At 42.0% G+C, this 14,276-nt stretch overlaps 1 protein-coding gene across 5 annotated transcripts in view; it reads left to right on the forward strand.

The window, feature by feature from the left end:
* The window catches only part of ME1 (malic enzyme 1), an 869,023-nt gene that overhangs the window by 292,580 nt on the left and 562,167 nt on the right, over nt 1-14,276 (forward strand). For all 5 annotated transcript variants that reach the window (XM_029595519.1, XM_029595520.1, XM_029595518.1 and 2 more), the window contains one exon: nt 4,333-4,482. In XM_029595519.1, the coding sequence (XP_029451379.1) occupies nt 4,333-4,482 (150 nt within the window). The remainder of the gene's footprint in view (nt 1-4,332; nt 4,483-14,276) is intronic.

Below are 14,276 nucleotides of genomic sequence, written 5' to 3' on the forward strand. Positions count from 1 at the left end.
GCAGAAAGGCTATCAGGTAAGATTTGCCTTTTTGTGGATGACACCAAAATCTACATCAAATTAGACATCCTGGAAGATGTAGGAAATGGGAAGGGATCTAATGAAGTTTTAGGAATGGTCTAGTGTTTTGTAACTAATATTTAAATCTAAAAAATGCTAGGCCATGCATTTGGGTTATAAAAACCCAAGGGACCAATACACACTATAAGGTGAAGTTCTGTGCATAAACCAGGAGCAGGATCTGGGGTAATCATATCAAATGATATTAAGGTGACCAAACAGGTAGGTAAGGCAATGGCAAAGCCAGAAGAATGCTTCGGTTATATTGCCTCTAAGCCTCTGGTGAGAAATGTGTACATTTCTGAAGACCACACTTTCAAAAAATGATAAACATGATGAATTCAGTCTAGAGGACAGCTACTAAAATGGTCAATGGTCTTCATCATAAATGATATGGGGCAGAATTAAAGATCTAAATATGTATACCCTGGAGGAAAGGAGGGAAATGGAAGATATGATAGAGGCATTTTAATGCTGCCAAGGATTAAATGCACAGGCTGAGAGTTCTCTCAGTGGAAAGGAGGCTTTAGAGCAAAAGTCATTGGACGAGGATGAAAGGAATTTAAATCAGAAGTAATCTAAGGAAACATTTCTTAACGGAGAGGGGTGGTAGATGCATGGAATGGTCTCCCGGTGGAAAGATAGAGATGGGGCAGTGAGTCAGTGTTGAAGAAAGCATGAGAGCACAGAGGAGCTCCGAGGAAGAGGAAGGGATTATAAATCTAAGCAGGAGCCATGGATGGGCCAATCGGAGGGGCCAAATGTTCTTTATCTGCTGTCATGTTCTATATTTCAACACATAAATCCACTAATTTTAAAGCACATACTTTAATATCTTCTATGACCAGTTTAAACTTAGGATATAACACACTAGCATGCACAGAATCATGTCTTCATTTTCTCTCACAATTTAGCAGAGTAAAATCACAATCCTATTGCCAGTGCATAAGATCTTTCCGAGAGAATCTGCTGAGATGTACTTGCTATTTCCATGAGTGACTAGAAAAGTAGCAGGTGGAAAGTATGTGATCCAGAAACTTATGTAACCTATGCCAGCACTCAGTCATGCAAGAAAGCCAGGAGACAAAGTTGAGTGTCTGTTTTTGAACATTTCTCTTTTTCTTTTATTTTTTATTCCTTGCTATCCAATTGCAGCTATATAACAGTTTGATTTTTTACTTCCCCCATCTAATTCTTCTTACTTCAGTCACACATTTCTCCAGCTTATAATGCTGTATGGTGATATTCCAGCTAAAAAATGGAATCGAAAAGGATCCATTAAGTTAGTTTACAGTAGAGTTTTTGTATTTGTTTCTATTAACTAGTCAATTATCGTACTGTGAATGTCTAAAAAAAACAACCCCAAAAAACAAATGAAAGCACTTATGGTAGGTTATCTTATGAAGATTACCAGTTTCCTTGTATCTCGAAAATTCTTCAAGAGAAAAGATGGTAATACTATTTGCATGTCTGATTCATAATTATGACACAAAGAATGATGCTCACATGTCCCTTTTTTAAACATGTTCTTTAATTTACATTATAAGGGGCATGTTTGAAACAGAAAACAAGTCTTAACCGGCAAGCAAAATTAGCTGATGTGTACCTGTTAAGGCTGAATTATAGCCCATCTGCAGCATGGGGACAGAGGGAGAAGAAAACACAGGGATTCTACTGCTGCTCCTCTTCCAGAAAGCTTCTGATGTAAACAGAGAATTTATTAAGGATTGAGAAATCTTGCAGTGATCCTTTCTCCCAACCTTCCTATTGACAATCCGAGAGTAAACCTTATGCACCTTTGAAAAGAAGGTGTAGTTCAACTCTGAGGGGTGTAGCAGCCACCAAATATCCACTGATTCCCAATTAGATAATGCCTTCAGTCCTGCCCGATTCACTCTTGAAGCTCCCCCCCCCGCCACCACTATTGTCCACGTAAGGATATTAAAGTCTCGTCCCTCCCCAGAATGATATGGCCTTCCGTCCATTGTTGCAGTACATTTGAAAACCATTCTAAAAATTTTCCTTGCCCTAAGTTGGGACCATGCACATTCCCCACAGTGTAGCATGTATTCCCCAGTCTAAATGTAATTAAGAGAACCTCCCGTCTGCATCTCACAGTAGAGATCACATCCACTACAATATTTTTTGAAAATAAAATACCCACCCCACAGTATTTATTTAGTTTTGACTCAGAGGCAAAAATTGAAGTGGGTAATCTGCGAGATCATTAACCACTCATGCCTCTTCCGTAAGTGAATTTCCTGGCACAGCAATATATCCACCTTTATGCAGATGGCATCATTGAATAGTTTTTAACTTTTAACATAGGTGTTTAGACCTTTAATATTCCAGGACAGTATTTTTAAGTCTTCCATAATGCAAAGAAAATAGAACTCTCCGAACCCCTCCAAATCATTAAGGCATACCAATAATACTCATCCCCCACATACACCTTATTTTGTATGGTCGCAATTGGTCCCCCCTCGCATCCTTCACAGGAGCATCTAAAACCCCGTTCATCTCCCTTCTCCCTCCCATCCCTCCTCTCACTCTCCTAGCGCCTTCCTGTGGAATGATAATACAAGCTTCCCCCGGTGCTCTTTCCTCGCCCCACCGACCCCTGCTCAAAGTAGAAATTCATAAGCACTCTCCCCTTACATGAACTCTTCTGTATGAATAAACAATCAAATGCAAAGCCCTAATACAAAGTTCACGAGATCGTCGTTATTACTGGGGTATTCCACCAAGTTCGACCTTCTTGTTCAGGTTACTGCGCCCTTCGAGGAAGACAAACCCCCAGAATTTCTTCTCAGGTGCTTTCCGCCAGATTGTACCCGCTGCCAAAGGAGGTTCAGCCCTTTGCCATCATAGCCAGACAATGTACTGTCACTAGCCTCTACTCTCTTTAACAGTCCAGCTGCATGAGGGATATTCTTCGCTTCCTCCACAGACTTCACACGAGAAGTTACCCCATTGATGGAGAATTGCAATCCAAAGGGGAACAACCATTTATAGCAAGAGTTCCCATTCTTTCAGATCTGCAGCACCTCACGAAATTCCTGATGTTTCCTGAGCATAGAAAGATTGTGGCCATGCCACAGGATTTCTTTCATCTTCCTCGCTTGAGTCATCACCTTTTCTTTCACGCCATATTCATGGTAACGGACCACAATGGCCTGGGGCACATTCACATGAGGATGAGCCAAGGTGCTCTGTCAAGCACCAGCACTGGGCTTTCTTCCCGAACCTCACTGTTACGTAGAATCATTGTCGCAGATGTCCGTGATCACTTTAGTGTAGTCCGAATATGCAGCTTCCGACGGTATACCTCTGAATCTCAGGTTCCTTCTTCTGGACCTATTCTCAAGGTCTTTCACCCAGTCTGTTAAGAAGGAGTTATCCTACTGTAGATGTGTGATCTCACACTGCAAGTGCTCACTGATCCTCCTCATGATACAGCATCTATCCTGTCCTCCAATTCTACAATTTCTCGTCTGAGTTTGCCCACGATTGATTTGATTTCTTGTTTTAGAGAGCACATATCTGCTCCCAACTCACCAAACAGCACTTGAAAATCGTCTCTGGAGGGGGGCAGATCTCCTAACCATTGCTGTGGAACCAGTGCGGCGCTCTTCTCCGGAGGGGGTCAATTTTCCACCTCCATTTCCTCCCTCCTCCTCCATGATTGTGGTCTCCGTTGTTTTTGTCGCGGCGTTCTCATAGGAAGAATGTTTTAAATCAATAGATTTTTTCCTACCGGATATAATCTGTGCTAGTTGATGCACAGTAAGTGAATATCGCAGCATTTCACGGTTCAATGGCAGTGCTTGAGGGAGGATTATTAGATCAGGGTCAGGAGCAAGGTTCCTAAACGGCCATTCGGCAGCATGACACTTCCTCCACCAGAAATGTTTCTCATTTTGTTTCTCTGGGAAAAATAAAACATATTTAAATAATCTACCAAATTTATTGCTCTGTAAACAACTTGCTGCTTCTATACTTTTTGGTTTAGCAGTATATTTAGTAAATTCGTAATCTTTCAGGCCTTTTAGCAACTTGTATTGCAAGACTAGAATGATTCTTAAGTGTATTTTAGAAATATGCTCTAAATCTGTGCATTGAATCACCGAAATGGCATTTTGCATTACACTCATTTTAAACCCTTTGTTTACAGTAAATAGACTTCAATAGCTCTATGCACATCTGTTTTATGGTTGCACCCTGTTGATTTTTGCACATCACTACATGTTTACTTTTTTCAATTCTCCATAGATATATTCTGTTAATGGGTCTTCAGGATCGAAATGAGAAGCTTTTCTATAAAGTGCTGATGTCTGACATTGAAAGGTTCCTGCCCATTGTTTATACTCCCACTGTGGGTTTGGCTTGCCAACAATATGGTCTAGCATTTCGGAGGCCAAGGTATGTAAGCTTATACTTCAAATAAAGGTCACAGTAGGTTTTATTTTAAACGTAGACTGCTTTTTTTCAAGAAGATAGTTGAATGCACTCCAGTAAAGTAAATCTGGGATAATTCTTGATATTAATTATATTTTCAGTCTGCCTAGAATTGTAATTTCCCATTGTAAAAATAATCTGTTGATTCAGCAAGATAAAAATGTGTATGAAAGTTTAATAATTGTATCTTGAATCTGGCTTTTCTCCAGGTACACTTGTATACTAGTGATGTGATACCAAATTAATGTATTTATTCTAGCCGAAAAGTTATTTAATGATGGTGTAAAATAGTAAGTTACAATGTTCAAAATTAAAAGAAAACTCACATGAATGAGGAGTGCTGGTGAGCTTCAAAACTTGATGCCTGAGCCTTCTGCTCTTTAACTCATACAACATTTTAAAAAATAATTAAAAGTCACGTTTAATATCTGCAGTCTTTTTAGTCTGGCTACTAGCTGGTCGGATGTAGCCATGGAAGACCTAGAGAAAGCATCGTTGAGTTCTGAAGGCTTGTATAGCATAGTGTCCAATTTTCAGTACCACTGTGGGGCCTACTTGACAAGCCTATACACCCAACAAAATCTTGAACTTGCAGAGGATCAATTTTTCATATTTCTTAATGAAAAATGGAGGACTCTGTTTAAACAATAATAATAAAAAAGAAATTATAAAAATGCCTGATAATATCCAGGCTATTTGCTTTTGAGCTTGGCATTACTGAGGTAGATCTATCAGACATTCAGAAGGTTAGCCATGTTAGTCTGGTGTAGCAAGAATGATATGAGGCGGGCGGCAACCAGTTTATTGCCCCCCCACCTTCTGTTATTTTGAGGTAGAATTATGTCAGCTTTCACAAAGATCTTAGCCAGTTGCAGGAAACCACATTCTCGATAAAGAATTTTTAGTGTGTGTGCCAGAATAAAAGAAAGGAAAGGTAGGTAATTTTAGTGTGTATCTTTCCCTCTCACCTACTCCTAAATACATTCTTTGATTTATAGACTCTTATCCCATTAAAGAGGACAAGAGACATTTTCACACTAAAAATCAATCAGGGATTTAAAGCAAGAGAGTCACCCAGCCTTTATCAATAGATTAATTATTGTCCTCGTTTAGGTCATTGCCAAATTAACATTAAATACACCACATAAATTTAAAGGAATTTTTATGTAGCAGTCCAGCAGCGAGATGGGGGCCTTTCAGTTTTATCCACCAAGTGTCCATGTATGATTATATATCAGTTGGTGAGAGGGTTGTATGTGTGTGCCCGGTGCAAGGAGCTTATGGCTGTCAGAGAATGAATCTGATCTCTGGAAGCTAGAGTGACAGACCTAGAGGAGCTGAGGCAGACAGGTAAATAGAGGAGACCTTCAGGGACATAGTAGCCAAGTCCCAACTCCAGTCTGGTAGCAACAAAATCATCTGGACAAAGAACATCACCTTAGAGTTGCAGGAAGTGATCCGATAACTAAGATCTGTTCTTGTTGCGCTGGTGGACCCTTGGCCCAAGGAGGGGTTGATGCAACCTGTAGGGCAAGCCCTATGGGTCCCCACCATCGGGAGGCGAAGCTGACTAGGAGACGGAGGCCAACTGGAGCTTTGCCAATTCCAGCCCTCGTTCCCCGCAGGTTGAGCCCTTGGGTGCCGGGGCCGGCTGGTCTTAGGTGGGCCTCCATGTGACGACTCCCAGTAGTAGTGGTGCAAGGGTTGCAGGGAACCAGCAGAGGTATCAAGGGACCAACGTAGGTCTGGATGAGGCAGGGATCCAGTGACCCGGCCGCCAACAGGAACAGGGCAGAGACAAAGGGCGCCCGAGTAATAGAGGCCGAAGCCAAGAGGCCAAGTCTAAGTAGATACCAAAGGCGTAGTCAAAGCAAGCTGAGGTCAGGGCAGGCAGCTGAGCAAGACAAGGTACTGAGACAGAGCAGAGCAAGGGTCAAAGCCAGAGAATCAGTCCAGAGCGTAGTCCAACGTAGCAAGGGTCAAAGCCAGAGAATCAGTCCAGCGAGTCAAGGAAGGGACCAAGGTATGGAGCAGGAACCAGGAACAAAGTCAGGATCAAGAACCAGGAACGATGGGCAACAAGCACACGAACAATCATGGAGACCTGTTGCAAAGGCAAGGAACTAGTGGCGGAGCCCTACCTTATATACCAGGGCCTGATGATGTCATCATCCGGGGCCGTGGGCTAGTTTCCCGTCGCGGCCCCTTTAAAGGAACGAGAGGCGTACGTGTTTAAGCCAGGGCCCATAGGTGGCCGAACGATGGCGTCTCCCCGCGCCCCACTCGGGGAAATCTGCCGGGAGCTGAGGAGGTCCATGGAGGAGTCAGGAACAGCCGAGCAGGCAGTAGGTGCTCGGAGGCGTAGGCGGCTGCCCACAGCTGCGAGCGAGGATGGTCTGGGTCCAGGAGCAGCGCTGCAAGGTTGAGTAGGCCCTGTTGCGGGCCTGCTGCGGACGGGGTACGCAACAGTTCTCCAGGTAATGCATTATCCTCTCACACTGAGGATGGGTCTCCAAGAGCTAGTGTCCGGGAGGGAAGGGTTGGTCAGCAGTCATAGTTGGTGATTCATTTATTTGGAATGCAAATAGCTTGGTGGCTGATGGACATGAGAATCACTTGGAAAATTGCCTGCCTAGTGCGAAGGTGGTGGACTTCACGTATCACCTAGATAGGATTTTAAAAAGTGCTGGGGAGGAGCAAGCTGTTGTGGTATATGTGGGCACCAACAACATAGTAGGGTGTTAGAGGGAAGTACTGGAAGCCAAATTTAGGCTCTTACATAGAAAGCTGAAGTCCATAACTCCCAGGGTAGCATTCTGTGAAATGCTTCCTGTTTCACATGCAGGACTCCAGAGGCAGGCAGAGCTCTGGAGTCTCAATACTCTGGTTGAGATAATAGTGCAGAGAAGAGGGCCTTCGTTTTATTAGGAATTGGGGAGCATTCTTGGGAGGTGCAAACCTATTCTGAAAATATGGGTTCTACCTTAACCAGGGTGGAACCAGGCTGCTGAGGCTAACATTTAAAAAGGAGATAGAACAGATTTTAAACTAGAACAAGAGGGAATGCCAACAATTGCTCAGTAGCGCATGGTTCAGAGGGAAATACTTTGAAGTATACTAAACAAACAGTAAAGTTAGAGCATCCTAATGGAGAGTATCCAGTAAAAGCAAAAGTAGCCCATGTGCCTATAAGTAAAGAACAGATTGAGTTAAAAGATTCCAAATTATCCCTGTTAACTGCTAATAAAATTGTATATACAAATAAAAAACATTCATTGAAATGTCTGTATACTAATACCAGAAGTCTTAAAAATTGGGAGAGGAAAAATATTTATAGCACTGAATGAAGAGGTAGACATAATTGGCATCTCAGAAACTTGGTGGAAGGAGGATAACCAATGGGTCAGTGCTATACCAAGATATCAGTTATATCGCAATGATAGGGTGGATTAATTTGGTGGGGGTGTGGCACGTTGTTAGGGATTGCATAGAGTCCAGCAGGATAAAGATGCTGTAGGAGACTAATGTACAATAGAATCTTTATGGATGGAAATTCCATGTGTGATGGAGAATAGTGTTTGTGGGGGTGGGGGGGGGAGGTATAGTACCTTCCTAGCCAAAATGAACAGGCGGATGATGAAATGCTAATAGAAATTAGGGAAGCTAGTAGAACAGTAATAATGAGAGATTTCAGTTACCCCATTATTAACTGGGTAAATATCATATCAAGACTTGCTAGGGAGCTAAAGTTTCTAGATGAAACAAATGACTGCTTCATGGAGCAACTGGTCCAGGAACTGATGAAAGGGGAACCATTTTAGTGGAATACAGGATTTGGTGCAAGAAATGAGAATGGTTGGGCTGCTCGGCAGCAATGATCATAATGCAATCTAATTTAACTTAATGATTGGAAGGAGGACATCAAGTAAATCTGCTGGTCTAGCATAAAACTTTCAAACAGGAGATTTTGATAACATGAGGAAAATAGAAAACATCTAAAAAGCTACAAAAATTAAGAGTTTACATCAGGTGTGGACATTGTGTAAAAATACCATCTTGGAAGTCTTAACTAGATACATTTCACACATTAAAAAAGTTGGAAGAAAAATCAAAAGACTAACAGCATGGTTGAAAGATGAGGTGAAAGGTGCTATTTTAGCCAAAAGAACATCTTTCATAAATTGGAAAAGGGATCCACCTGAAGAAAATAGGAAAAAGCATAGGCATTGGCAAGTTAGATTTAAAATATTGATAAGGAAAGCAAAAAGAGAGAATTTGAAAAGAAGCTGGCAGTATAGGCGAAAACAAAAGCTTTTAAAAATATTTTCTAAGCAGGGAATCCTGTGAGAGAGAACAATTAGATTATTGAGGGATTAACAGCACTTAGGGAAGAAAAAGCCATAGCTGAAAGGCTAAATGAATTCTTTGTTTCATTGTTTATTGAAGAGGATTTTGGGGAGATACCCATGCCAGAAACAGTATTTAATGGTGATGATTTGCAAGAACTGATAGAAATAACGGTGAACCTGGAAGATGTACTAGGGCAGATTGACAAACTAAAGAGTAGCAAATCACTTGGACCAGATGGCTTATACTCCAGCATTCTGAAAGAACTAAAAAATGAAATTGCAGATCTATTACTAGTAATTTGTAACCTATAATTAAATATTCTATAGCATCTGAAGACTGGAAGGTGGCCAATGTAACACTGATCTTTAAAAAGGGCTCCAAGAGTGATCCGGGAAACTATAGAACAGTGAGTCTAACTTCAGTGCCGGGAAAAATCATAGAAACTATTCTAAGGAGCAAAATCACAGACCATAAAGAAAGGCATGGTTTAATGGGACATAGCCTACATGAGTTTACACAAGGGAAGTCTTGCATTACCAGTCTACTACTTTTTTCTGAAGAGATGAATGTAGTATATTTGGATTTTCAGAAGACATTTGACAAAGTCCACCACGACAGACTCATGAGAAAATTAAAATGTCAAGGGATAGGAGGCAATGTCCTATTGTGGATTGCAAACTGGTTAACAGATAGGAAACAGAGAGTAGGACTAAAGATCAGTTTTCTTAGCAGAAAAAGATATACCACGGAGTGTCTCAGGGATCTGTACTGGGACCAGTGCTTTTTAATATATTTTATAAATATCCTGGAAAAGGAAACGAGTGAGGAGATCAACTTTTCAAACACAACATTTTCTGAGTTGTTAAATCACAAGAGGACCTTGTGAGACTGGGCATCCAAATGGCAGATGAAATTTAATGTGGACAAGTGCAAAGTGATGTACATAGGGGGGTAGATTTTTAAAAACTGCGCGATCGCGTACTTTTGTTTGCGCAGCAGGCGCAAACAAATGTACGCTGGATTTTATAAGATATGCGCATAGCTGCGCGTATCCTCTAAAATCCTGGATCGGTGCGCGCAAGGCTGCCGATTTTGGGCAGCTGGTGTGCGCCGAGCCGCAGAGCCTGCCTCCGTTCCCTCCCCTCACCTTCCCCTCCCTACCTCTACCTAACCCACCCCCCCGGCCCTATCTAAAACCCCCCCTACCTTTATCCATGGATTTACGCCTCCCGGAGGGAGACGTAAATCCACACGTGCCATGCCCCCGGGCCCGCCCCTGAAACGCCGCGTCCCGCCCCCAAAACGCCGTGTCATTCGGCCCCGCCCCCGACACGCCCCCGTGCAAAAACCCCGGGACCTACGCGCGTCCCGGGGTTCTGCGCGCGCCGGCGGCCTATGGAAAATAGGCCGCCGGCGCCCAAGGCCCTGCTCGCGTAAATCCGCCCGGATTTACGCGAGCAGGGCTTTTAAAATCCGCCCGAGGGAAAAGTAATCCACAATGTAGTTACACGATGCTAGGTCCATATTAGGAGTTACCACCCAGGAAAAGAATCCAGGCATCACCATGGACAATACTTTGAAATCCTCAGCTCAATGTGCGGTGGCAGTAAAAAAAAAACAAATAGAAAGGAATTTTTTAAAAACTGTTTATTGAGTTGCAAGCACCATCACATAACAGGATAAAGACAGGCACATCAATCAACATACTATGCCTTAACTTGGCAAGTCAACTCAATCAGTAACCTTTCTCTTTAAACAAGTAACATGACGATCACCCAGACATAACTCATACATATTCACACAAGCAAACCAATCACACATACACCCCAATCAAACATGAATATCCACAATTGTAGGACTCTGGATTCACACTCAATGGAATGTTAATAATCCAGTTGCTTACACATCAAAGTCCACAACTTGTAGTAACCTTTGTTAGCAGCCTACCGACATGGATTGTGTACGTTGCCTGAAAAGTTCCATGCCAGCTACCTGCAGCATCAGTGCTGTCCATTGCAGATAATTTGGTTGATCTTCAGAATTGGATTTTTTTTGCCAATGATAGTCTGAGTCATATTTTACACCACCTTCAGAAAGAACTGTCAGCCTTTCATGTATGTGTAAATAAAGCATTTTCCCCAACCAAGCCATTATGCAGTACACTGCTTTTTCCAAGAAGGTGCTCACTTGATGCCAAAACGATTGTAACTGCGGACACTTGGAGAATATGTGACAAAGCGTCCCTGGTTGCACTTTACATTTCAAACATAGGTCTGAGACCCAAAGCTGCATTTTAGCCCCCATCGATCTGGTAATGTGTACTCCATGTAACAGCTTGAACAGTATTTCTGGCACATTGGCTGATAAACCAGCAATTTGTAAGTAGATGTGAATGCCCTTGAAAGCTCTTGAGCGTCCATTGCTTCCCCAAGATCCACGCTCTACGCGCTCGCCAGCTTGTAGAGATGATTTTCTGTTCCATCCTGCTTCATCATGCTCATCCAGAGGGAAATTCTATTAAACTTAGGAATTATATTGATAAAGAAATCTTCTTTGTCTCTGAAAGTCAAGAAGGACAGCCTTTCTGCACCCATAGCCAAGCTGAAGTGTCTGGCCTGCAAATAAGAAAATAAATGCCCCAGAGTTAGGGACCAGGTTTCCTGAAGTTGTGAGAAAGTATAGAGAGCATTTGTATCTGGATCCATCATCTGCCCCAAGCAATACAGCCCTCTGTCCTTCCAGTCTCTGAAGATTCCTGATGATCGTCCCGCAGGAAAGTCCATATTACCTTGAAGAGTTAAAAATAGTGATGTGCCAACACTGTTTCATGCTAATTTGCCACCAGCATCATGCTTTCTGAAAGGCAGCCATCCAAAAATTGGAGCAACCGATCCTCCATAACCTGAGGCTTGGCAAATATAATAAATTAATGGGGCAATAAGAATATACACTCACCACCATGAGCCAATCTGGTTCATATTTATTTCCTTCGCTGTCCCCTCCTGAATGTACCTATGTAAACAAGCAACATTATATAACTTCAGATCTGGTAATGATAACCCCCCTTTGGTCTTATCACAACATAACATTATATAACTGAGATGTGCCCTTTTACCTTGCCAGATACATGCAATAAATGCTAGTGAAATTTGGTGATATCAGCAAGTTTATCAGCAAGTTTATCCAAAGCAGTAACATTTGAAAGCAATACAGTATTTTTGGCAGAATCACCATTTTTATTGTTACATCTCCCCAATAACAACAAAGGCAGCTCATGTCATTGTTTTAATAATTTTTTAGTATAATCCAAAGCTGTCAAAACATTACGTCTGAATATGACTGTACAGATGTTGTCACTATTATGCCCAAATATGGACTAGAGGAGTCTGCCCATGTCAGAGGGAACAACCCCTCCCAGCTTTGCTGCCACCTAACCAGATAAGTTTGAAAAACTGCTACTTAAGTGTCTAAGTAATATAGCTGGATAAGTGTTCAAACACTACTCATCTAACTTTGTTGAAAATGCATGCTGCATATCTTTTAGATATGTGAGCATGCTGTAGGGTTGATTTAAGCATATTTTTAGTGTGTGTACAATTGAGCGCATAATACAAAATACATGTGATCTAGATGCGTTCATTGGCACACTTGCGCATGTATTAAAGTTATCCTTTCTGAGTACTGTGTGCAGTTCTGGTCGCAGCATGTCAGAAAAGCTATAGTTGAACTAGAAATTTTGAAGAGAAGGGTGACCAAAGTGATAAAGGGGATGGAATGGTTCCCTTACAAGGAAAGGCTAAAGAGATTAGGGCTGTTCAGCTTGGAGAAGAGCCAGCTGAGGGAGTATATCATAGAGGTCTATAAAATCATGAGTGGAATAGAATGGGTAAATGTGGATCGCTTATTTATTCTTTCAAAAAATACAAATATTATCTGACACTCCATAAACTTTGTAAGTAGCATATTTAAAACAAATCAGAGAAAATTATTTTTTCACTCAACTCACAATTATGATCTGGAATTCATTGCCGGAAGATGTGGTAAAGGCGGTTAGCGTAGCAGTATTTAAAAAAGATTTAGACAAGTTCCTGGAGAAGTCTATACGTAGTTTTTAACCAGGTAGATTTAGGGAATCCACTACTTATTTCTGAGCAATAGCAGCGTGGGATCTATCTCCTATTTTGATCTTACCAGGTACTTATGGCTGGGATTGACACTGTTTGGAAACAGGATACTGGGCTTGATAGACCCTCAGTTTGACCCAGAATGGCAATTCTTATGTTCTTAAAACTAAAAGCAGACGATGTCATTCACTTTGAAAATTGCCATGGGTATAGAGTGCACGCAGCCACTTGTACCTGCTTTCTGTGTATGTAGAATTTTGCTTGAGAAGTACATGCAAAAATTTCAATCTACATGCATACTTTTCCTCCCCCAACCTAAACCACTCCCTAGGAACAACACTTATCAATGTGGCTAAAAGTAGGAGCTTTGTGGAGCGTTTTGCAGATTTTTATCTGTATTGAGGGAAGACAATTTTTCAAACAGCCAATTTATGAGGTGTAGCAGTGGTCTGTTGGTTAGAGCAATGGGCTGCGAGCCAAGAAACCCAGGGTTCAAATCTTTATCTCCCATTTCCTAATGTACCCTCCTAGATTGTAAACTGTCTGGAGCAGGGCCTTACTGTACCTGAATCCTAACAGAGATTTAAGCTGCCTTGAGCATTATTTGGAAAGACAGGCTAAAAGTCAAATCCAAATTAGACAGTACTTTGAAAACTGCTTTTGGAAAATGTAGTCCAGATTTATTAAGTTTTCATTTTGTAGAACTTTGTGATTCCACTTGTGTTTTACTGCTAGTCACCCCATGAAGGTATGGTTTCGATACCCCTGAGGGCGAATTGAACCCTACGATCCAGCTCCTCCTCGAAGGTCGTTGTGGGTAGGACGGGTGGAGCAGCAGCAAGTGCCACCAGATCACCCTCGAAACAAGGGGGATCAGTGCCTGGCATAGACAATGGGCATTGTTGGGGGGATCGCTTCAGGCTCCCAGGCTTGACTGAGGGCGAAGCCTGGTCTCCGTGGGGCCACTTTGGGGGCAACACAGCTGATGCTGGTGCATTCCCAGAACCGGTGCCATGCGCCGATGGCAACCGGTGACAGTGTTTCCTGCCCTGCACCGACTGCCGCCAAAAATGGAGGGATCTAGTTTAAAGACATGGAGCAACTCAATGCGATTTTCCCACATTCAACCATAAATCACATTAAAAAAACCTGCATGTTTTTTTCAATGATCGTTACTGTGGGGGGCAACCGACTGACAAAGTGGAAACCGATTAGAAAAAATTGATACAGGAGAAAACAAAGAGGGGAGAAAAACTCAACAAAAATCTGAAAATTAAAAAAATA

The sequence above is a fragment of the Rhinatrema bivittatum genome, chromosome 3 (genome assembly GCF_901001135.1).
Source record: "Rhinatrema bivittatum chromosome 3, aRhiBiv1.1, whole genome shotgun sequence".
Classification (NCBI taxonomy): Eukaryota; Metazoa; Chordata; class Amphibia; order Gymnophiona; family Rhinatrematidae; genus Rhinatrema; species Rhinatrema bivittatum.